The 24,695-nt window shown below is 41.4% G+C and overlaps 1 protein-coding gene across 7 annotated transcripts in view; it reads right to left on the reverse strand.

The window, feature by feature from the left end:
* IQCH (IQ motif containing H) overlaps positions 1–24,695 on the reverse strand; it is a 128,152-nt gene that overhangs the window by 30,047 nt on the left and 73,410 nt on the right. For all 7 annotated transcript variants that reach the window (XR_015729730.1, XM_034435468.2, XM_034435466.2 and 4 more), the window contains 2 exons: positions 5,872–5,992; positions 4,009–4,295 (listed from right to left, as the gene is read on the reverse strand). Coding sequence is in view for 6 of the 7 variants with exons in the window: in XM_034435468.2 (XP_034291359.2) it covers positions 4,009–4,295; positions 5,872–5,992 (408 nt within the window). In the remaining variant the exon portion in view is untranslated. The remainder of the gene's footprint in view (positions 1–4,008; positions 4,296–5,871; positions 5,993–24,695) is intronic.

Genomic DNA, 24,695 nt, shown 5'->3' on the forward strand with positions numbered 1-24,695 from the left:
TCCGCCCACCCATGTGGACGTCATGATGTCACTTTTTTGCGACAGTTTAAGCCTCTGCGCATGCGCAGACAATGGTGCGTCCGAGCGGAGTGAGCGCGCATGCGGCGCACACGAATTTGCAAATTGGTAGGGAAGGTAAGTGAATTTCACCCCTGAATAGAATCCATCACTAAAAGATGCTTCATGGATGCTCTTCAGAAAAAAATGAATTTATAGCTAATCAGAAAGGAAGATGGATTTCTTCTTCTATCTAAAATAATTTCTTGATATGGAAGGTGGACTTATTAATACGCTTCAGCATGCAATAATAATCAAGATCAGTGCAATCTCTGAATGAGGAAAGATTCTGGGCTTAACGGAGGTTAAGGAATGAGGAAATTGGTACATGATTTTCCTACTTAAACATCCTTGTTTGATTGGCATTAGCACTGCTGCCCTCTAGCTTTCCATCGTAGTCCTTCACTTGACCAAGAATTAAGCCAGCAGAAGTCACAAATGAGGTTTTGGGGTTGGAGAAAATATTGATGTGGGGAAATGAATTGTCTTCCTCACAAGCTTCCTTGGGCATCCCCCAGACCCAGAAGTTCCTGTCTGAAGAAGCAAGAGTGCTGTCTGGAGACTCCAAACCAGAATAGAAATCCTACCACTATCACATTCTTTGGACATCATTTTTGTTCCTTTTGAGTTTTGCCTAGTAGTCACAACTGAAACTTCACATTCTGCCTCCCCACAATTAATCGTGTAATTGGCCATATAGCTTTCTTCCAGGATTTCAAGGTGACTTACCTCATTCCTTACTTTTATCCTCCAGACATCTTGAGATGAGAAAAAGGATCTGGGTCAAAGTCACCCATGGAATTTTCATGGCTGAAAAATGGACTTCAACTGGGATCCCCTCAAGTCATAGACCAACACCTTAGTCACAATACCAGGTGGATTCTGGTTGTGGACCATAACAATAAAGTTATTAGATGAGTTGCTTCTGATTATTCTTATGTCTGGTTGTGGTTTCTAAAAACTTACTTGTTGCTGCTCTTAACTGTGCAGTTTCTTTTCATATTGTCAACCAGCAATTCTTCAAATTAGGAACCTACTCACTTAAATCTTGATCCTCACTGTCAATCAATTCTGTTATTGTTTGAGAAGAAAGTCAGTTCATAAAATCTATAAGTTCTCTTGGAGACAAAACTAGCTTGTATTGTTTTGAAACAAGTACAAAGACAGAAACAGCCTCGTTACTCGAAGCAATGTGATAACACGGCCATATTTGTAGTAAAATAGCACTGTAATTGGCTTACTACATATGAGTTGAGTTGCTGTTAACAATTATTGAAAACATATTCAATTGATCTATTATTTCTAATTGTAATTTTGGTCCATTTCATTCCGTTCCATCTTCTTTGTTTCAGAACCATGGCTACAATACAAATATTGTACAAATCAGAGCTAACTCAAGATACTACACAACTCTACAAACCTTCCTTGTATAATCTGAAACATATAATCCAAGATCTCTTTTGCCAGGTATCCATTTGTTGCAGAGAAGAGCAACAAAGATTAGGGGGCTGGAGGCTAAAACATATGAAGAACAGTTGCAGGAATTGGGTATGTCTACTTTAATGAAAAGAAGGACTATGGGAGACATGATGGCAGTGTTCCAATATCTCAGGGGCTGCCACAAAGAAGAGGGAGTCAAGCTATTCTCCAAAGCCCTTGAAGGCAGGATGAGAAGCAATGGATGGAAACTCATCAAGGGGAGAAGCAACCTAGAACTAAGGAGAAATTTCCTGACAGTGGGAACAATTAAGCAGTGGAATGGTTTGCCTCCAGAAATTGTGGGTGCTCCATCACTGGGGGCTTTTCAAAAGAGAATGGCCAGCCATTTGCCACAAATGGTATAAGGCAGAGATCAGCAACCTGCGGCTCTGGGGCCACATGTGGCTCTTTCACCCCTCTGCTGCGGATCCCTGTCACTCAAAATATGTGTCACAACCGCCAATGTGCAACATCACCGGCACGCAATTTATTGAGCTTTTCAACCCCCGGTAGGCCAACCATGGATAAATCCAAGAAAAGAAAAGTTTCAGAATAAAACAGAACATTTAATTCAACTACATAGGCTAGTTTTGTGGCCGCTCAAGAAATAGTCAGACACAGGAAGGGTTTTGTGGCTCCCGGTGTTTTCTTTTCTGTGGGAAACGGGTCTAAATGGCTCTTTGAATGTTTAAGGATGCAGACCCCTGGTATAAGGTCTCCTGCACAAGCAGGGAGTTGGACTAGAAGACCTCCAAGGTCCCTTCCAACTCTGTTATTCTGATCATTTAACTCCTCCATGACCAGCTCCTGAGTGCTGAAGAGAATGCAGCCACAGGGATCTCAAGACTCTTGCTGGAGACTTGCTGAAAGAATAAAGGAAATTATTCCCGCATGGCCCAGCCTTAGCAACTGACAAGACTAGTTTTTATTATTCCACTGAAAGTCGAAGAGCAAAAGAGAAGTGAAGGAAACATGACCTATGGCTGTGCAGGAGTCACTGAGGTGGCAGCATGAATTCTCCCACTATAACCCTAATCCCATGTGCCTGATCAATGGTTTCTGGAGCGGGACAGGAAACTCTGCGGTTACCTCTGAATTGCTTCACTGGTGGCAGCTCCTAAAACAAATTTCATATTTCATCTACCCCTAAAATGGAAGGATTATCTCAGATCTATGAGCTCCCATTCTATATTGCAGAAATTTCTGGGATTTTGAAAAGATTTGTATCACAAATCACAAATGGGATTTGGGGATATTTAAGTACTCTTTCACTATAGTGGTAACAGATGTTCAATGATATATTTAATTTTTAGGTTTAGCGAAATAACATAGATCATTGGTTATTTTCAGTAAAAAAATAATTCCTGAAGGATGCCTGAGTGTACAATAGTTCTGGAGAATTTATTTCAGCCTTTGAGCTACCGATCTAAAATGGGAAATTAGTGTGAGAGTGTTTGAACAAGTCTAATAGGATTTCTAGTTTGCCAAAAAAATAATGCTTTCAGAAGCACAATCTTTGGTGTAATCTCTCTCACACACAACAAGACAGATGGCATCATTAATTGCCTCTATATCTAATTAAGTTGGGGGGGAAAAAAACTCGGCTTAAGTAATGCTAAAGTTGTGGCACAAACTGGGAAACGTAGGAAATTGCAAGGTAGAACCCCTGGGAAAAAGAAAAATGGGCTGATGTGGATGATGAAAGGATGGAAGGAAATTTATGCACTGTAGGCAAAAGGGCGAAGACTTTGCTCCAGGGGAGGAAATGACATGGAGGAGAGAAAAAGACCAAACTGCTATTTAGTTGGGCACCTTGGCAGCACAAAGTTAAATGTAATACAACTGGACCTCAGCCAGAATAAAATGGAAGGTTTTGCTCCCAAATCAAAACAAACCTTGCTTCGTTTTATTCCCAAGTATTTTCATTTGTTTCCAAGATAAGCAATAATTTGGCTAGACGCAGAGGGGAGACTGACTTGCACACAGGGGTCATTTACAGAATCACCGGGCTGGAAGGGCCAATCTCCTGCCCAAGGTAGAATACCTGATACCATCCTGAAAAACGGATGTCTAGTCTTTTCTTGAAAAACTCCGTTCCCTTGGGTTGATTTATTCTCCAGCTTTAAAACACAAATATTCCACCAGGAATCTACCCATCAGTTTTTAATACTTTCCCCTTGATGTCAAGGAACAGAAAACGGATGGCTAAATGACAAATGTAGATTTTGCAGTCACCCCTGGAGAAATGTAAACAAAGTAGAAAAAGTCCGTGAACCTAAAGGCTAAAAGGGATGAGCATTTATTCTGGATTTTCCACAGCACATATTTCTGAGGATCCAGGGTTAATTAGGGTGCAGGACTAATGAAAGAAAACACTTTGCTGCACACGTACCCTCCGACCCCAGGAACCCAGTGATTCTGCAGTGCTGGCGAGAGTGCCAAAGGAACTGAAGCTTTACCTTTATGGCTCACCTGCTGCCTCAAGGACTGCGGGTGGATGAAAGTCACAAAGTCGATAGAAAAGTATCCAACCACTCCTCTGGATTTGCAGGCCTCCCCAATTTTAGAACACAGCAGATGAAGGCGCTTGGGTTCAATGGACGCCTGAGGGAGGGTCGTACCCGAAGACCGCAAGGGACCTTCGGCGTGAAACTGGTCCCCGCAGGAAACCATCGTGACCTCCCCGGTGGGTTCAATCAGCATGTCCACGGTGAGGCTGGTGATGCTGTCGGAAGGTGGGAAGGCTTCTACGACTCCACCTGGTCGGAGAAAGAAGAGCACCATCAAGCTAACTCATTGTACCCTCTACAAATGTAGAAAGGATTATTTTTAAAACAATTGTTACGGCCTTATCACAAGCAGAGTTTCCAAAAGTAGGTAAATTAAATTCCATCACTTATTGTAGAAGCTGCTCCTGGTTAAATGGGAAAAGTGATTCTGGCTTTGCCTGGACTTGTAAGGTGCAGTTTCTTGGGTGGCTGTGGTTATATTAGCAGGAGAATTGGGTATAGGCTGCGCAACGTGACACTGAGTAGAGAAACCCCACTCCTAATGCTATGGTTGAGTTGGTAGTCTTAGAAATCTAAATTTGAAATAAATGAATCAATTTCTTGGTGTAGGAAAATAGAAGGGCTTCTTATTTCCCCTGAATGGGGAAAAGTATCCTGTGTCAGGGTTCCAAGCAATATACCCATAACGAACAGAACTCTGAGGCAGGTAGATTCCTCAAAGAATAGCTTTATTGGATATATCATATTGGCACAGATCTGGTGAAAACCGACTCTGAAGGTCCCCACGGTTTTCACCTAAGGACTGACCACACTGCCCATATTCCATCTTTCTCTTTCAGAGCAGAAGGATGGGGAAGGAGCAAAGTAAGGAAACAGCATCCAATGGTGGTAGGTAGGTAGGTAGGAAGAGGACACTCCGTGTTGATAACCTAAGTCCTGCAGGCCCAAAATTCTCCTGGCTGAGTTGTAAGGAACCGTAACCATTTTCTGACTCAATCTGAAAGTCATATTTACTGTTACATAGCCAATGTTGGCGGGTTCTAATTTTCTGTATACAAGAAGAATCGCCAGATTCTTCTTATATACAGAAAGACAAGCGAGAACAAACCCACTTGGGACCTCCAGGGAGGGAAGAGGTATTTGCTGTATATATGTGTATGTATGTATGTACCTATGTATGTATGTATGTATGTGGTAATTGATATATGTAGCTTCTAATTCTTAAACATGATGACTGCAAAACTGCTTGAAAATGTCTCATGTGGTCTCCAGAGGGCAGAGAAGGAGATGAACAGAACTGATGGAAGATGAGGATTCAGTGGCCTTTATCGCTCCTGTTCCTCGCAAATTCTAACTAGCCAAAGTTTGTGAGTAAAGAAAGAAACATGAAACACAAAGAGACATTTTCACAACTGCTCCTCTATGCTGTGATGTCCATGGCCCATGCATGGCCTTGGGCATTTTCCCAGCACCACAATGGGACTCCCCTCACCCCAAGACCACAAATACCATCAGAAACCCAGGGACAGCCTCTCCAAACAGTTTTGTGCCATTTATGTTACGTTTACTCATCCTAAAGCGGGACAGAAATGTAACTATGGAGGTAACTTTAGAGAAGGGAGGGAGGTGGGAGTCTCAAAACCATTGTCCAAAATTGGTGAGATCGAAGATGGCTGCCTGTATTTCATTCTTAAAAAGATAAAAACTGTAACACAGGGAAGGGAAGAGGGTGGAAGTGGAGAAATATCCCAATGAATGAGAACAAAGTGCTGGCGATATAATTATCCCTGATAGCACTTAGCAGGAATGTAACAGTCTTATTTACCTTGACTCACAAACGTTTGGAGGAATTTCCCCCATGTAGGAAATCGTTTCTCATTGACAGCCTGAGCGTGCTGTGCTAAAAGGCCCGGCAGCTCCTGAGAGAGCTTCACCAAAGCTGGTTCCTGCAGAAACAAATTAAATAGAACCACAAGCAATTTTACTGCAGAAATGAAAACGGCTTGTGGGGTGATTAAAAACCAGGCCTCCAACAGGCAGTGTGGTTACTGTTTAACCACAGCCAGGAAGCCTCTTTTGAAATGTTTCCCCTATCTTCCTTCATGTATCTGGCAACTTTTGGGGGTTCCCCCCTCCTCAGCAATCTCTTCCTTACAAAAGAAAGAAGGGAATATATTTTTTAGCCCTAAATTTAACAACACAAATGGGGAATTAAGTGATTAAAACCATTCATGTTTGCCTATTGGGAAGCTTTTAAAAGATAGGGATTATCTCTTTACTCAAAAGCTTTCCCCCACCCTCACATGTAGAACCCACATTTGTGGAGTCTCCCCCAATTCTGCACTCCATATAGTTTTCACGTGCACCCCATCACCTCAGGCCAAGGTATCTGAAGATAGTTAGCATTGGGGAGGCTACTTTGGATCTCAACTCTTGGTTTGGCTCTGGTGTCATCTCCTCAGCTCTTGTCCTACCTCACAAGTAGTCACTTCTGACTTACATCGTTTTGGTTGTTGGTCCCTCATTCAAAACTGCCCTCAATTAAATCAAAGCCCACATAAGTAAAACTGGGATCAGTTGGGTGCAGGACATAAAGGGATGCTGAGACAAGAGGCAGGCCATGTAGGATGCTTCCCAGGGGCCTAAAAGAGCCACGGATTTGCACACACACAAAAGGCAACAACCCAGACCAAGGTCTTAACTTCACGGTTTCAGTCAGGCCCGCAGTCTGGAAGCTGAGCAAGCACATCAAACTTGGGAACTTTGCACATCACGTTCCAGGTCACTCTTCTCTCACTACTTCACGATCGCTTCCCTCTTTCCCTTGAGCCTTTTTCTTCTGCTTCACGACCCCTTGAAATTAGAAATGTCCCATGCTCCAAAGAGGACTAATTGCCCCTTCACACCACAATCCTTGGACTCTGTTCTTGCTTCTCCTGACTCCCTCACGCCTTTCGTCCTCCTGTTTGAAGAGGGGCTCTCTCCGTTTCTAAATGCTTTGAGTTGGGGTCTGTGCTTTGTCCACTGAAGAGGGCAGATACGGACACCTCTCCTTTTCCATTTGTCCAAGGGCAGCTTCTGAATTTCAAACCCCAAAATATATTTTTGGATTGTCTGGAAACAGAACGGCTCCCTCTTCAGCATGTGGGTTGGTTAACTTATTTGGGACATCTACTGCCTGTAGGTAGAGAGTCCCTGAACACAGCTAAATCTTTTTAAATGTTTGAATAAAGATGCAAGAGGTTGGTTCTGGGAGATTGTATGCCATTCAGCCTACCTTGAATCAACCAGAAAGCAGGAATTATACTGCATGTGGTTCAACAAAACTCGACCAGCAGTTTTTGCAAAGGGAAACTCTTATCACAAGGTGTTATTATCAGTCTTTAAAAAGAACTAGCTAATTTGCTGGGAGTTGGGCAGCATGCTATTATTATGGTTCATCACTCAGCCAGCCAGTTGTTTGGACTGGATCTGGCATTTTTGTCCACCTATCGAGTCCTTCCTAAGCACCCAGGAGAGGTAGATGTGGAGCTTCGACGGTTTTAAAGATATTGTGGCAAGATGTAAGCTGCTCCAAGCAAAGTTGCCTTTTGCAATTGACTGATGGGGATTTTGTCAATGTCAGTATTATCATTATTATTAGTAATAATAATCCAGTGATCCCAGTGGTTATTGACACACAGGATGCCCTTTCAAAAACTCTTGAATGACACTTATAAAATCTGTAGATTGACAACATTTCCATACACCAATACATTAGAACAATGATGGCTAACCTTTTTGCCATCACATGCCAAAAGCTGGGGGAGTGCAGGGTGGTTGCGTGCGCGTGTGCCCACATCCATAATTCTATGTGCCCTGTCCCCCTCATGCATGCGCACACGACCCCACCCATACTCCCCTGGCTTTTGGCATGTGATGGCCCGATGGGTCAGGTAGGCCCGTTTTTCTGCCCTCCCCAGGCTCCAGAGGCTTTCTAGGAGCCTGGGGAGGGCAAAAACAGCCTCCTCCCCCCCGGAAACAGCCCGTTTCCTGACTTCCGGTGGGCCCAGAAGGCCCAAAAATCAGCTGACCAGTACGCGCATGCATGCTGGAGCTCAGCTAGGGCAACACTCGCGTGCCCACCAATATGGCTCCACGTGCCATCTGTGGCATGCGTGCCATAGATTTGCCATCACGGCATTAGAACATCCTAGATTCTTGGGGAGGACTCCATGGCCAGCTAATGAACTGGCCACTGCAATTTCACATCTTCTTCTTCTTCTTCTTCTTCTTCTTCTTCTTCTTCTTCTTCTTCTTCTTCTTCTTCTTCTTCTTCTTCTTCTTCTTCTTCTTCTTCTTCTTCTTCTTCTTCTTCTTCTTCTTCTTCTTCTTCTTCTTCTTCTTCTTCTTCTTCTTCATCATCATCATCATCATCATCATCATCATCATCATCATCTGGTTGCTCAGGATTCCTAGATTTTCAGAAAGCCTTTGGACAAGTTACACTTCTTAAGAAGAAGGGAGAGGCCATGCGTAAGGGAAGTCTGTTTGAGCTGCCAAGGTCACTTGATATTAAGAGTGGCAACCATGAATGGTGAACCTTCTCCAGCCTGTGAGTTCTTTCTACAGTTGGCAGAGAGAAAATGTGCAGAGCTACGCGGAGGAGGAATGTCTTAATAGGCTATAGATTGCAGTGCCGTGCAATAGCACTGAACCAGCTGAAAAGGACCATATAGACAAGAGACGGAAGAATGAATGACTTGTGGTTTCTTTCATGTATAACTAATTTGGGAACTAGTGAGAATTAATGATTTCCCATATGGAGCGCAGGGAGGGAAGGGAAGACTGCAGGGTCCACAAAAATGCGCTTTTCATTGATTAACGCTAGTGAGATGTTCTGCCTGCAAATCAATACATACCATTAAGTTGCTTTGGTCTTATTGTCTTCGAATTAGGAAAGGCCATTCCATCCAGTCTTCCTGGGTTGGATCCCAGGATATTTATCTCAGGATATTTAATATCTGAGATATTAATTTCCAATCCAAAAATAAACAAAAACAACCAAATCTTTGTAATGTGTCCTTTCGTACCAAGACTGTTCAAAGGGTTTTTCTTTCCTTCTGTTTGCAATTAATCTGCAGAAGCGAAGATGATTTTACTTCTTAGGAGGTTCATTTGTTTAGGAAGATAGCAAGATAGTTAGAAGACCGCAGTGCTCGGGGAAGGGAGATTTGGGCCTAGTAGTGCCCTTCCCAGGTGCTTTCAACCACTTTAGAGGATTATAACAGACTATAACAGAATAATGGAGTTGGAAGGGACCTTGGAGGTCCTGTAGTCCAACCCTCTGCTCAGACAGGAGACCCTACACCATCCCAGACAAATGGCGATCCAATCTCTTCTTAAAAACCTCCAGTGATGCAGATCAAAGTGGGACATAAAGGAATAATTTCACAAAAGGGAAAAGAGGAGGAAGGGAGGCTGTTATAATAAATTGAATCACTTAAAGTGTAGTCTAATTACAGGTAGTCCTCGACTTACAACAGTTCATTTAGTGACCATTCAAAGTTACAACGGCAGTGAAGAAAGTGATTTGTGACCCATGATCATGTGATCAAAATTCAGACGCTTGGCAACTGATTCATATTTATGACGGTTGCAGTAACCCAGGGTTATGTGATCCCCTTTTGTGACTTTCTGACAAGCAAATTCAATGGGGAAACGAGACTCGCTTAACAACCATGTTACCAACTTAACAACTGCAATGATTCACTTAACAACTGTGGCAAGAAAGGTTGTAAACTGGGGCATAACAACTGTCTTACTTAGGAACAGAAAGGTTGGCTCAATTGTGGTCGTAAGTTGAGGACTACCTCCTAAACCTAATTATTTATCCACCAATGGCTTTGTCCATCAATTAGACTTAGAATAACTCTATTGTCACTTTAAATGTACACTAATCGGCATACATCAAAACGACATTTCGTTGCATGCAGCTTCAAAGGGTCACCACCTCCAATATGCACTACATAAACATGACAAAATAAATGCAAAATGATGCATATACCCACATATCTCGTATGCCCGCATATATTAATCGCAGCAATGTTGATATATTTCTTAAATGGGCTTCCTCCTCCCTGTCCGGTTTGCTGTGATTTAAAGTTCTTTCTGGGAAGCCAGGGAAGAAAGTAAACTGCCTCTCCCCCCCCCCCAAAATTAGGAGCTGTTCCAGGCTTCAGCCCTTTGAACAGATTGACACACAAAGGATGGAAATTCCCTCCCCTCCAATGCAGGCCAATGGTTTACACACACTCCACAGTTTGTTTTGTTATTCATTTTTTGTTACTCTCCGGAGCCCACACAAAAGAGCAAAAAAAATTGCAGGAAATGTTTTGGGAAGCAACCCATCAGCAGCCGCGCTTAACTTAGAATTCAAATGTGGCTTTTAGGGGCTGCATGCTTGAGTGTGCCGCTGAAAATTTGAAAATTAACAAAAAGTCCTGGGTTTTTTTTGTTTTTTCTTTTTTGCCCTTCTTTTTTTTTTTTTTCCGTGAGATGTCATCTTTTGGAAGGTAACATCATGTAAAACAGCTGCCATTACCGAGTCCCGCAAATGGTTTTCCTATGTAAAATGGCTTTGTAAAATATTTGCTCCATCTGCTGAAAGGAGCGAAAGACAATTTTCCTTGATACCTAATGGCCCATTTCAGCTGGATGGGAAGCGATTTGCCCGCCTAGCGCCTTGCGTTGGACCAAATGGCGAGGGCCCTTCCGCACAAGCCTCTTCTTAGGCGGCATTATCTCCCCTCGGCTTGGCTTCGGCTTCTCCTCATTACTGGCCCTTCGCTCGGGATCAGCGCACAGGCCAAGGGCAGCCATTGTTGTGCTTCAGTGGCCCGGCTGTTTGCCTCGCCGGTGGCCAGGAGGAGACCGGGCCTCTTGCAACTTTCCGCCACTTCATCTTCCTGCTTTTCTCCCTGCACCGTGCGGGCCGCGCTCATCTCTTCTGCCTCACTGAGGTAGTTCTTCTGCGTTCTGGATTTGCACAAATGCACAAAGTGAAAAGGACGCCAGTTTCTCACCCCATGGCTCCAGGCTCCATCGGGGGAACTGGGGCTGAGCAGGAGTTGCTCCGTCTGCAAGCACAGCTCTGCCTTGTGCCTCCCTGACATCCCTTCGCAGCTAAATAAAAAATAAACCCCAAAAAGACTGCTAGAGCAAGCTCCCTGGTGAGCTAAAGCACCAGGAATAAAATATTCTGAAATAAACCTATTTTTTTTTAAAAAAGGAAAAATGCTAAAGTGAAGAGAGAGGTGAAGTCTGCAAACGTTTCTAAATATTGACATGTGCTTAAATTCCACAGGAGGAGGACCTGGGCTCACAATACTATTGCTAAATCATTCTTGCTCTCATTAATTTTATTTTGGGCAGAGCAGCGAGCCTGGGCAATTTATTTTGTCAATGGGCTTAAATTCAAAGCCTAACTATGGCAAAGGCAAGTGATGGCAATGTCCTTCGTTAATATGCAGAAGGTATTTTTCTTTAATTAACCAGAGTTGTTTCAGAAAAAGGTATTCTGTGATTTCAATTTTTTAACTTACATTTTTATGCAAAATCTAAATACTCCGAATCGCCTGCCTTCCTGCCCTCCCCGAAACAGAAACCCTGCTGATTTAGGATTTATGTTTAATGTAGAATCAGACAGACCGTCTCATTGCCAAGACACATCCAAGCTACCTTGCTGAAGTTGACGGGAGGTGTGCAAATCAACACATTTTTTCCTGCCTGCATTTTATATTATAAACTAATAAAAAAAAAAAACAGAACTAGAAACAAATACAATTATCTTCTCAGGATTTCTGAGAATGAAAATTGGCCAAGCACAAACTCATTTTTTATTTCCTCCCCATGGCTAAAAGCCATGCTTTTCTTTTTACTTGTAGGCAAAAAAAAAAATCTATAAATGCCACAACACAACCTCAATCAATCAATCAATCAATCGGCTGCAAAAATTCACTGCAATCCTGTGTTAACCAATACAAGCCTCTTTTTTAAAAATAATAATAATAATAATTATCTGGTAGTTATATTTGCACATGGCTAAATTTGCACATTTGTGTTTAGGGCCTCTCTGCCTCTTCAAATTCAGCAAAATAAACATTTAAATTTCCATCTAGACGGGTTATGGCAGGCGACAGGAGTAACAAATTCCTGATTTTCGTTCTCCATCTTATCTTACCCTCCTCGTCTGTGCTCTGGTTATTGGTAAAAACTGGCAGCGAAATTCAATTGATTGCAAATATTCTGGGTCCATATGGCCTCAAACCCCGAAGCTCTGAAGGGGCCTCGCTGCTGCTTTGTACCATTTGCAAAGTCCTCATCCCCAGATGGTAACATTTAAACCCCCTTTTCTCTGCTTTGTACAATAGACCTTGGCACAATTTCAACTGTTTACTCCGGTAATTAACAGCACTGATACCACAACAATTACAACTCCTACAATCTTAACACAATAATGCTATGAATTAGTGAGAGCTAATGGCTGGAAGGTATAGTGGTTCCAGACTGCGAGATCTGTGAATTTTCCCCAAATAAAATAAAAGGTACCAAACAGCACGGCGGCTCTCGGTAGACAATGATTACCTAGTAATTAGTTTACACAAAGCTTCCTATTTAATGGCAAAACACTGTAATTAACGCGTGACAGAAAATCAAAGGGTGCTTTGTAAGCATATGAAAAATTAACACCGCAGGCCCATAGCTTTATGTACTGATTAGAAGAATATTAAATCAATAGGACATGTAAGCCAACAGCTTGCATATCTGATTATCGAAGGTCCTAGGAATTTAACCAAGGGATATAATTGTGGTGCCTTGTTATTTTACTAAGGAATCAGGGAATCACCTGAAACCTAAACACCAGTAGCCGCATTAAATATAATAATAGCCAACTGAGCAGCCCCGACCCAGCGTGTTTTCTGATGTAATCGGTAAACACAACATGACATCCTATCGACAGCCATGGAGTGGAGAGAATAGCGGAGACCTCTCCTGTTAACTAATATAATTTTAGCATCCACTATTAAGTTACATGATGTTCAGATGCAGCTATCAAAATCCTACCGCCCCGAAAATGCCAGGTTTGTTGGTTTAAGGCCACAATTGGGTCTTAAGATGTAACAATGGCACAAAAGCTAATAATGAAAGCCGGTCATTGTTCCCCAGCAGCATCTGGTGAAAGTTAAGTACAGACGCTGTCTTTAGGGGATCAGGGGTAAAGGAACCCCTAATCCTCCTTTCCCAAAGATACGGCGGAGTGAGTCTATGCAGGATGGGAGGGGGAAAAGCAAGACACCCCTTCAATATTTTGTGTTGCCGAAGCATCCAGTCCAGCTCTTGATGGTTGAACTGTGGCTGTTTTAAGCAGAAGAGGGGAAAACGTAGACATGAAAACTCCCACAATGAACCAGAAAAGACATTTTCCTTGTATTGTTAGCCTTCATTTTCCATAACGTGCTCATGCGCTTAGAAAAAAAGCCAAATACATCAAGGGTCCAATTGTCTGAAGGGCACTGTTTTTACATGCCAATCAATATACTTTATCTAGGTAAAACATGATTATTTCATCTATTTTCCCACTTATAAATAAAGTCTAGATAAATTCCGCTTTAGACAAGTGTTCCCCTCTGGTACAATAAAGGAAGAATGTTTTCAAAGTTTTGGGAGAGAAATAATTCCAAATGTAGATCGATCTCTCTCCCCCCCCCACCCCTCCTTCCTCTCTCTGGAAATGGGCCTGATCCATGGTACTGAATTGATTGGGAAACACACACAGTCCCATCTGACAGCTCCATCTAGTTCAGTGTTTCTCAACCTTGGTAGCTTGAAGATGGGTGGACTTCAACTCCCAGAATCCCCCAGCCAGCGCTGCTGGCTGGGGGATTCTGGGAGTTGAAGTCCACCCATCTTCAAGCTTCCAAGGTTGAGAAACACTGATCTAGTTCTATTTAGCACTCTAGGTTGAAGAAATCTATCTCCTTGGAGCAGGGGTCTTCAAAGATGGCAACTTTAAGACTCGTGGACTTCAACTCCCAGAATTCCCCAGCCAGCCATTAGGTTGAGAAACACTGCCTTAGAGGGTGCACAGCTGGGGTGATTCATCAACAGTCATGCTCAGGAGCTCGGAGGCTTTGACAAGACTCTTTGCTAGTTTGCTTCTTGCCCTGGGGGTAAAGGGGCCCTCCAAACAAACATTACATCCTTCTAGTTAAAACCACGGAGACGAAGTGGCTTGGCCTGCAATGTTCCCCTGTGAGAAATGACTCATGAGAAATGGCTGGCGGAGGATGATCGTGTGAGGCCTGTTTCCATAGCCCGGAATCTGAGAATGAAATAACAAGCGCTAAGAAGTCATAAACTGCCTGGCAGCCTCATAGCAAAGGTCCATCTGTTTCCTGGAGTGCCCAGCCAAATGTCTTTGGGAAGCTCATAGAGAAGAGTAGGAAAGTGACAGCTACCCCCTGTTGCTTCTTGCAAGCATCTGCTACTGAGACTTCAATTCCTACAGCCCCAAGTTCTTCCAAAGCCAGCCAATCTTTCACAAAGAACTTCAACTTCTTATGAACCATGAGTTCATTTCTTTCCAGAATCATAGAGCTGGGAGGGACCTTGGAGGTCTTCTGATGGTTGTCCAATCCTTTGTTGAAAACCTCAAGCAATAGAGCACCACAATTCCGGGAGGCAAGCTGTTCCTCTGCTTAATGGTTGGAGCTGCCTCTGACCAGTTTCTACACATTGCTTGTTGTCCTACCCTCAGGTGCTATGGAAAATAAATTGACATCCTCTTCCCTGTAGCGGCCCTTCAAGTATTTGAAGACTGCTATCATATTTCCACTGAGTCTTCTCTTCATTAAGCTAAACATACCTAATTCTTTTAGCCGTTCTTCATAGGATTTAGCCTCCAGACCCTTCATCATCTTTGTTGCATGCTTTGCATTCATTCTAGGGCCTCAAGAGTGCACTATAAAGCAGTATTGTCACTTCTTGTGATCTTGATGCTATCCCTCTGTTGATGCAGCCCAGGAATGCCTTGGCTTTTTTGGCAGCTGCAGCACAGTGCTGGCACCTACTTGAGTGATTGTCCACTAGGACAACTAGATCCCTCTCACAGGCATTACTGTTGAGCCAGGTACCTGTACACCTGGTTTTCCCTGCCTAAGTGCTGGGTCTTACTTTTCTCGCCAATGAACTGCATCTTGTTGGGAGTTTTAAACGGGATGACCTTCCTTGTTTCTCCCTTTCCAAGGTGTTTTGCTCCAGTCCATCTCTCATTTTATCTCAAGGTTGGAGATGTTTAGAAGTTAGCTCATCAATGGTCATCAATGAACTTCTTCCCAGATTCCATACCAGTGTTCTGTCCCCGTCCCACATGCACACACACCAACAGACATTCAAGAGTTAAAGACTAAACCAGCCGGCAAAATCCTTTTCTTTATGATAACGGAACTTGGCAACAACCTAGTGGCTGCCTGCCAAGAGTTTATTACTTACAAAGAGGAGAGATAACTTCTCCCCGCTTCTGGTACATCAAAAGAAACAGCTCAATAATTACAGAGTCAATCAAGTCCAAAGATAATCCAACAAAGTCTATAGCAAAAGTCCGGCAATGCAGAATGGCGTGGAAGCTTTCAGCTTTGTTCATCACAAGGTTTGACTGGCCACCACGCTCCCTTTTATACCCTGTGGGGTGTGGTCCAGTGACTCAGCCTAATCTCGGGCACACCTTTTCTTCTGTTGCGCGCACTTATCTCTGCGACGCTGGCGTGGATCCAGCCAAGACTCATTACCCTCATCACTGTCCACCTGTGGCTGCGTGGACGTGCTTGGCCCCGGCCCTATCTCTTGCCCTTCGGCGGACACCGAAGGCATTGCCAGAGAGGAGGGTCCTGGAGAGGGAGGCCTTGCCAACTCCTCTCCTTCACTTTCGGAGTCCTCTCCTGCCGATGACACAGGCTCAGGTAATGGAGCCACAACAACCAGTAAGCCTACAAGAGAGCTGCCACAGATGCTAACTACTGGAACTAAATACGGAGAAGTGAGTACAGTTTTTACTTGAGGTTGAAATGACTATAAATTCTTGGATTATGTGCTTTCAAATGCTGAAGTCAAGATAGCCAGATGTGCATCCTGGTCAGGATGGTCATCGTTGTATCTCAAGGATCCAACAACTGGCCTACATTTTAAAATGGAATAGCAAAACACAGTAGGAACTCCTACAAACTGCTTTATGCTTCATCGTTGCCCTGCTACATACCGATGAAGGAAAAAAAACATCCTTGGGATCGTGTCATAAACCGCTATGCAAATGATGCTATTTGTAAGTATTAACATAATTTAGTGCTTAGAGTCATATTCTCATTTCTAATAACTCTACTGGAATGGAGAGTCTTTTGCCATGTACTCTTAGCCTGCAGGATAGTCTTTTATCACAAAGCTGAATTTTTTTAATAACCTGCCAGCATATGTTTGGTATCTGGCAGCTTAAGTCGATGACACAATGTCTTCATTATCAAAAGCAGGTCTCCGTATTGTAATAGGACATTAAAGCATGCCCGTGCTCATAAAGTAATGCTTTGATATCTAAACGCAGAAGTATTACAAGAGCATCCCGTAACAAAGGGAGGTTTTAATCCTTGGCATTCAGAGGCAATACTCAATGGAGATTGCAATTTATTTCTAAAAAGAAGACGGATACAGAGTGAAAAAAAGGCATGGAAAATGGAAAGGTGAGATGGTTAGAAATCAAGCGCCTTCATCCCCTTTCCTGTGCCTTTGTTTTGGGCATGACAACACCCCTCCGTACAGGTCAGCCGCTCACACAATATGTTTAGATTTGATGATGCAATGCAAAATGATTGTGCTAAGCTGTTGTGCTGACTCTGATTAAGAGAGTGGTTCTAAAAGTAAGCTAAAAATCAGGAGGCCTCTGGTAAGATATTGTCATACTAACAAATTTTGTTAAAACACATCAGCTTTCAGGAACCATAGCTCACTTCATCAGATGCAACATCACAGGATTGTTGTGAGAATAAAATGAGAAGAGACCCTTATATAGGGCGTTCCTAGTGAAAAGAGGCCTGGTTCCAGTACGTTAATTTTTAGAACTTTAAGAGGTTTTGTTTTGTTTCTTAAGATCACAAAATTGTAAAACTTATCATTATGTGTGGGCTTGGCTGGCTGGTTGCTTGGTTTCAAAAGCAAAAACAGAAAAAAGGAAGTTGTCAGTGCTTAAAAAAAGCTAGACGTGGATGATATAATATATTGATAATTATGATGATAATAATGTTCAGGGCCTCAGTGTTGTATTGGATTGCAGATTAAAAGCCCATTCCTTTATTAAACAGAAAAAAAATAATCAACTGATTAGCTTAATTGAAGAAAGTATTAAATCTATGGATGTCATTAAAGGGCAGATGCTTTCATGTGCTACAGCTCACTTTATCTGATGCATCTGATGAAGCAAGCAGTGGTTCATCAAACAGAATCTTTTAATAAAATCAGTTTCTCTGAAAAGGTGCTAGCAGACTCCCTCATTTTTGGTTACTGTAGAGACTAATACAGATGTTCTCCTACAATGTCCTTTAAATACAAATGTTTCTGTATTCCATGGGTAAGCAACTATGGAAACTTTATGACCTGTGGGCTTCAACTCCCAAAATTCCCGACCCAGCCATGCTGAATTCCTGAATTCAGCATGGCTGGCTCAGGAATTCTGATTGAATTCCTGAAGCCAGCCATGCTGGTTTAGGAATTCTGGGAATTGAAGTCCATAGGTTGTAAAGTTGACATAGTTGCCCACCCCTGACCTATTCATGTTGTGGCCTGTTGACCGCTGGCCCCTCCAGCAGCCAAATCAGAGGAGAAGGAGGAGGCGTGAGAGTCAGGTTCAGCATCAAGGCAACCTGAGAGCTCTGAGGGGGAAGAAGGAATGGAGCTGGCAGAGAGAGAGAGACAGAGACAGAGCCTGGGCTGTCCGTCAGTCCTCAGATGGAGAGTCAACAGCTCCCCGGTCTGGAGGTGGCTGATGAGGAAGAGGAGGAACAGTTGGGTCCACTGCCTGATGCATGGATGCACAGAAGGCAGAGGAAAGGAGAGCACTGGAAATCCGTGGGCCGATCCTTGGGAAGGAAGAGCCACCACTGGTAGTGAAGCCCCCACCCTAGCTCTGGGGATAAAAGGCGGAGGGTGGAGATGAATAGATGTGGCAGACAACTATTCATTTCCCTGCTGGACAGACTTGTAAGCCTGCACGGAGAGAGAAACTTTTTGCCAAGGCTGCTGGTGCTCTTAATAAAGGAATCATTGATTTAACTTCAGAGGGTTTGTTGTTTTTGAGGAGGTGGGTAAGAACAATTCTGTAGCCTAGTGATGGTGGGGTGCCACCTGATTGACTATCACCTACAAATCATTCATTGGCTCTTCCAGTGGTGGGTTCCTACCAGTTTGTGCAAACTGGTAGCGGCGGCAGCGGGAGGCTCTGCCCAACTGCCCGGATGTCATCACAGATTTAATTTATTTATTAATTTATTTATTATTTATTATTCAAACTTCTATACCGCCCTTCTCCTTTCGGACTCAGGGCGGTGAACAGCCAAAATAAAAACATTTATACATAACGTTACAATTAAAAATAGATTTAAAATAATTAATAAATTTGGCTCGTAATTTAAAACTTGTCAATTTAAAATCAGTATCAAAATTTTAAAACCAATCCTAAAATCAAGACAGACCGGCTAACTGAAAAAAGTAAGTTTTTAGGGCCCGACGAAAAGTCCGGAGGTCGGAGATCACGCGTATCTCTGGGGGTAGATTGTTCCAAAGGGTAGGTGCCACCACAGAGAAGGCTCTCCTCCTGGGGGTCGCCAGCCGGCATTGTCTGGCCGACGGCACCCTGAGGAGGCCCTCTCTCTGGGAGCGAACCGGCCGGTGGGAGGCTATTGGTGGCAGAAAGCGGTCCCGTAAGTACCCCGGCCCTAAGCCATGGAGCGCTTTAAAGGTGATCACCAACACCTTGAAGCGCACCCGGAAGATGGTCTGCGCATGCACAGAAGCAATCATGCGCATGAAGCACATGCGCGTTCACAAGAGCGAACCGGTAGCGAAGGTAAGTGGAACCCACCCCTGGGCTCTTCCAATACAGATGAAGTGCTCAAAGACTTACTATACAGTTTCAGGAATTAGGAATGCCTAGAACTCTTTTTTTTTTTAATTTAATTTTTTTTTAATTTGTTTAAAGGTACAGACAAGACAAAACGAGTAACAACAAAACATACAAAACATGTAAACAAAGAGTTCGAATATACATTTTGTCAAAGGTATCGCAACTGTAATACATATTCTTATTTGTATTTTGACTCTTCCTTGTTTGGTCTTACTCATCTATCTATCTTTATGATTCACTGTTAACTTATGTTAGTGATTTATGTTCCTGTTTGTGTAACTCCAGTTGCTCCCTATTCTTTTTTCCTTTTTCTATTTTCTGTGGTAACCAAGTGTACCACTTTTCCCATACTAGATAGTAGTTGTGTTCTTCTTTATCTTGTAGTTCCTTTGTGAGTCTGTCCATTTCTGCACATTCCATGATTTTACTAATTACTCTATCTTCTGTTGGTGTGTCACTACTCTTCCAATTTTGTGCAAAAATTATTCGTGCTGCTGTTGTTATATGAATGATTAAGTATTTTATTTCCTTTTCATATTGTCCATTTATTATACCTAATAGAAAGGTTTCCGGCCTCATTTCTAATCTTCGTTGTGTGATTTCTTCTACTTGTGTTCTGATCATTTGCCAGTATTGTTTTGTTTTTGGGCAGGTCCACCACATGTGATAGTAGGTTCCTTTATAAAGTTTACATTTCCAGCATGTTGGTGAGGTATTGGGAAACATTCTTGCCAGTCTGGCCGGTGGGAGGTGCCATCTGTAGAACATTTTGTACAGATTCTCCTTATATGGTACTGACATTGTTAATTTATAATTTATTATCCATAGTTTTTCCCAATTATCTAATTGAATATTGTAGCCGAAATTCTTTGCCCAAGTTATCATGTTTTCTTTGACCACCTCTTCTTCTAATTTGTATCCTCGTAAATAATTATAGACTTTTTTTTATCAATTTATCCTGTGATCCTTGTAAAATTTTATCTAATTCGTATTGGCCTTTTTGGAATCCAAATTGAGCCGAATCTTTCTTTTATTTTGATTTTATTTATAGATATGGCCACCAGTCGATATCCATACCCATCTCCTTCAATTCTTCTCTTGTTCTTAATTCCCCTCGGTTATTTAGTAAATCTTTGTAAGTTCTCATTTTGGTGATGTCCAAAATGGGATAGATCTGGGTTTCCATGGTTGATAGCCATTGCGGGATCTTACTGTAGTGTGTTTTTTTGATGCCCTGCCATGTCTGATGTAGTGCTTGTCTGACGATGTGCCTCTGAAAATATCCATGCTGTTTATCGGTGCCCTCCCACAGAAATGCATGCCATCCTCATTGTAGGTCAAATCCTTCCAAAGTCAATAATCTTTTATTTTTGAGTTCCATCCATTCCTTGATCCAAATTAGTGCTGATGCTTTAGAATATGTCTCCCAGTTCGGTAGTGCCAGTCCTCCTCTTTCTCTTGTAACCTGTAGATGTTTTGCTTTAATTCTTGCTTTCTTCCCTTGCTATATGTAATCTGCTATTAATTTATTAAAATCCTTAAAGAAGTTCTTTCCCGGTTTTATTGGAATCACTTGGAATAAGTATAAAATTCTAGGTAGAACATTCATTTTAATTGAGGCGACTTTTCCCAAAAGAGATAATTGTAGTTTTTTCCAAATTTTTAAATCTTTTTTAATTTGTCCTGCCAATTTATCATAATTATCTTCTCTAATTGATGAGTTTTTATTGGTGAGCCCTATTCCTAGGTATTTTACCTTCTTTGTCGTTTGTATATCTAATTGGTCTTCTAATTCTTTTTCTTGTTGATTAGTAAGATTTTTTGTTAGTATCTTTGTTTTTTGTTTATTGACTTTGAGTCCTGCTACACTCCCGTATTTTTCTATTTTGTCTAATAATTTAGTGCCAGTTGTTATCGGTTGTTCTATGATGAATACCATGTCATTGGCGAAGGCTTGGAGTTTGTATTCTTCCCCTTTGATTTTCAGACCTTTTATTTCTTTATCTCTTCTGATCTCCTTTAAGATAATTTCTAAGGCTAATATGAATAACAGGGGGGACAGAGGGCACCCCTGTCTCACTTCTTTTGATATTGGAAATGGTTCCGTCAACTCGCCATTTATTGTTATTTTTGCCGTTTGGGAGGAGTAAATTATCATATTTATGAATTTGTTGCCGAATTTCATAGCTTCCAATTGCAGTACAAGAAATTTCCAATTTAGATTGTCGAATGCCTTCTGTGCATCTAAAAAAATTAGGGCCGCTTGTTTATCTGAATTTATTTCATAATATTCTAATACGTCCATTATTAATCTCATATTGTTTTTTATCTGTCTCTTTAGGATAAAGCCATTTTGATCGGGATGAATATATTCATTAATTATTTTCTTGAGTCGTTCTGTGATAATCAATGTAAATAATTTGTAGTCCACATTTAAAAGTGATATCGGTCTGTAATTTTTAATATGCGTGTGGTCTGTCTCTTCTTTTGGTATCAGTGTAATGATGGCCTCTGTCCAGGAATTAGGAATTATAGCTTCCAGAAGTGCATCATTCAGGACTTCAAGTAAAATTTCATCTATTACGTATTGGCAAGATTTGTAAAACTCTGCAGGTATACCATCCGGTCCCGGGGTTTTATTTGTTTTTTGTTTTTTCCTGGCCTCTGTTAACTCCATCATCGTAATTGGTCTGTCCAATAGATCCCTATGTGTTTCTTCTAGTTCTTTGATATCAGCTTCATTTAAATATTGTTTGATGTCCTCTTCTGAGAACTCTTCCTGTTCATACAGTTTTTGGAAAAATGTTTTGGCTATGTTCTTTTTATCCTTGTTCCTATGATATATCTCTCCTGTGTCGTCCTGTAATTGATATATTGTCCTTCTCTCTTTTTCTTTCTTCAATTTGTACGCCAACCATCATCCTGTCTTGTTCGCGTATTCGAAATAGTTTTGTTTCATTGATTTGATTTTCCTGGCTATTTCTGTTTGTGTGATCAGATTTATTTTATGTTTTGTCAAGTTTATTTTTTCTTTGATCCTTTGGTTTTGAGGTTCATTCTGTAGCTCAGATTCATATTTTTTGAGATCTTTCAATAAATTGTCTTTCTTCTGTTGTTTTTCCTTGTTTTTCTTTGCTAAGTATGCTATTGTCAGGCCTCTTATATAGGCTTTCGCCGTGTCCCATAAATTCTGGAGGGAAGTTTGCTCTTTAATATTAATCTCAAAAAATATTTTCATTTCTTTTTCTATCATTTGTACATAGTCCTTGTCTTTCAAAATCTCAGTATTCATCATCCATCTCTTCTTCTTCCGATAGCCTTTCTGGATTATTTTTACCGGATTATGGTCTGACCAAATATTTGTCATTATTTCTATTTCTTCTAAGTCTTTCCTAAGATCCGTAGTCATCCAGGCCATATCTATTCTGGACCAGGATGAGTGTGGATTGGAGTAAAAGGTATACTGTTTTTTTTCTTTGTTTATTTCCCTCCAGGAGTCCTGGAGGCATAGTTCTTGCGCCATTTCCTTAAAAGTATCTGGGAGGGTCTTTTTCCTAGTTTTATTTTTCTTGGTACTCCAATAGTCTTTTTCCGTGTCTGAGATTGCATTGAAGTCACCTATAATACAAATGTTTTCATAGTCCAGATCTTTTACTTTGTTGTGTATGTTTTTGAAGAAGGCACGTTGATTCTCATTTGGCACATACATCGAAATCAATAATATTGTTTTTAATTCCGTTTGTAATTCAATCATTAAAACTCTTCCCTCCTCGTCTGCATATACCTGTTTTGATTTTAAATGTTTCCTAATGTAAACTGCAATGCCTCTTTTCTTTTGTTCTGCTAGTGAAGTGTAAAGGTTTCCTAATCTTGTATTTTCTAATATCTGTTGGTGTTGTTTTTTGATATGGACTTCCTGTAGGTTTATTATATCCATCTCCAATTTTTGTAATTTGGTAAATGTCCGGGTTCTTTTAGTTAGGGCATTTAACCCATTTATATTACTCGAAATCATTTTTATTTCCTGTTCCATTTTTCTTCCTATTTATTTGTTGCCTTTAGTTTTCTTGTGTTTCTTGTTATTCTTTGCGTTTTTCCCCTTGCTCCTTCTTTCTCCATTCTTTCTTTCTCCAGTCTTCTCTTTTCCTCTTGTTCCTCTTCTATTTCTTCTATGGATTGTTCCTCTTGGCTCTTATTCTCCGGTTCTTCTCTGGGTTCTTGATCTTCTTCCAGGACAAAGGGTTGATCAAAGAATTCCTGGGCTCCTTCCAGACTATCTATCTTAAATTTCTTGTCCTGCCACAAGATTAAGATGCCCTCTGGTAACAGCCAACGAAACATCACTTTGTGTTTGTTTAGTTGTGTTGTGAGGAAGCTGTAGTTTTCCCTCTGGTCCCTTACACATCTCGGGATTTGTTTCAGTGTTATTATTTCTTTCCCTTTGTAGAAGATCGCGTCCTCTCTCATTTTTCTATATATCTCCTCTTTTATCGTTTTCTTTGTGAATCGGACGTGCACTTCCTTTGGGGGTTTGTTCCTGCGTGCATAGTTGTTATGCACCCTGTAAACTTCATCGATCTCCCTTCTTATGTCATCTTTATCTCTCTGTATTGTTTCAGCGAAGATCTCCGTCATAGTCTCCCCCAAGTCTTCCTCTGTTATATTCTGGAACCTTAAATAGAATGATGCCTTTTCCATTTCCAGGTAGGTAAGTGAGTCTTCGAGCTCTCGATTACTTGCTATTTGCTGTTGTTCCAGCATTTCTACTTTCTTGACCGTCTGTTCCATTTTGAGTTCTGTCTTTTGAATCCTTTGTTCGTTTTTGGCAATGTTTTGCTGAATCCTTTCTATCTTGTCATCCATTTTCTTTATATTGTCATTTATCTTTCCCACATCAGATTTCAAATCATCGTGATTTCTTTTTCTCTCCTCATGGTTATTAGCAATCGTTTCTTGGGTCTTATTCATCGACTCGATATTTTGTATACTAGAAATAGAGCCCATCTTTTCTTTTTCTGTTCCAAGCATGGTGTCGAGTCCTGCCGGAGCAGGAACGACAAGCCGAGACATGGTTTCTATAGATCTCTGTTGGGCAGGGGACGCTGTAAGGGAGGCTTGATTTGAAATTATTTTCTTATTCGCCTTAGTTATGTACTCTTATTGTATTTCAATATCGTTATTTGTGATAGTATTTTATCAGTAGTAGTGTCTAGAGTCTATGGTCTATATGGTGTAGATCTTCAAAATAAAGGTTAATCTTATTGGATTATAAATTACTTCTATAAATGTCCTTAACACTCTAGTAATCAATAATTAATTAAATATATAAATATGTATTCAGGTAAGGGAGAGGAAAAGTAGGGTGAAGGAGGTGGGGGAAAAACTTAAGAGTAGGAACGCCTAGAACTCTTTAGAGGTATCTAGAACAAGCACCCAGAATCTATCTG

Source organism: Pantherophis guttatus, chromosome 13 (assembly GCF_059756535.1).
Source record: "Pantherophis guttatus breed Tessera chromosome 13, ASM5975653v1, whole genome shotgun sequence".
Classification (NCBI taxonomy): Eukaryota; Metazoa; Chordata; class Lepidosauria; order Squamata; family Colubridae; genus Pantherophis; species Pantherophis guttatus.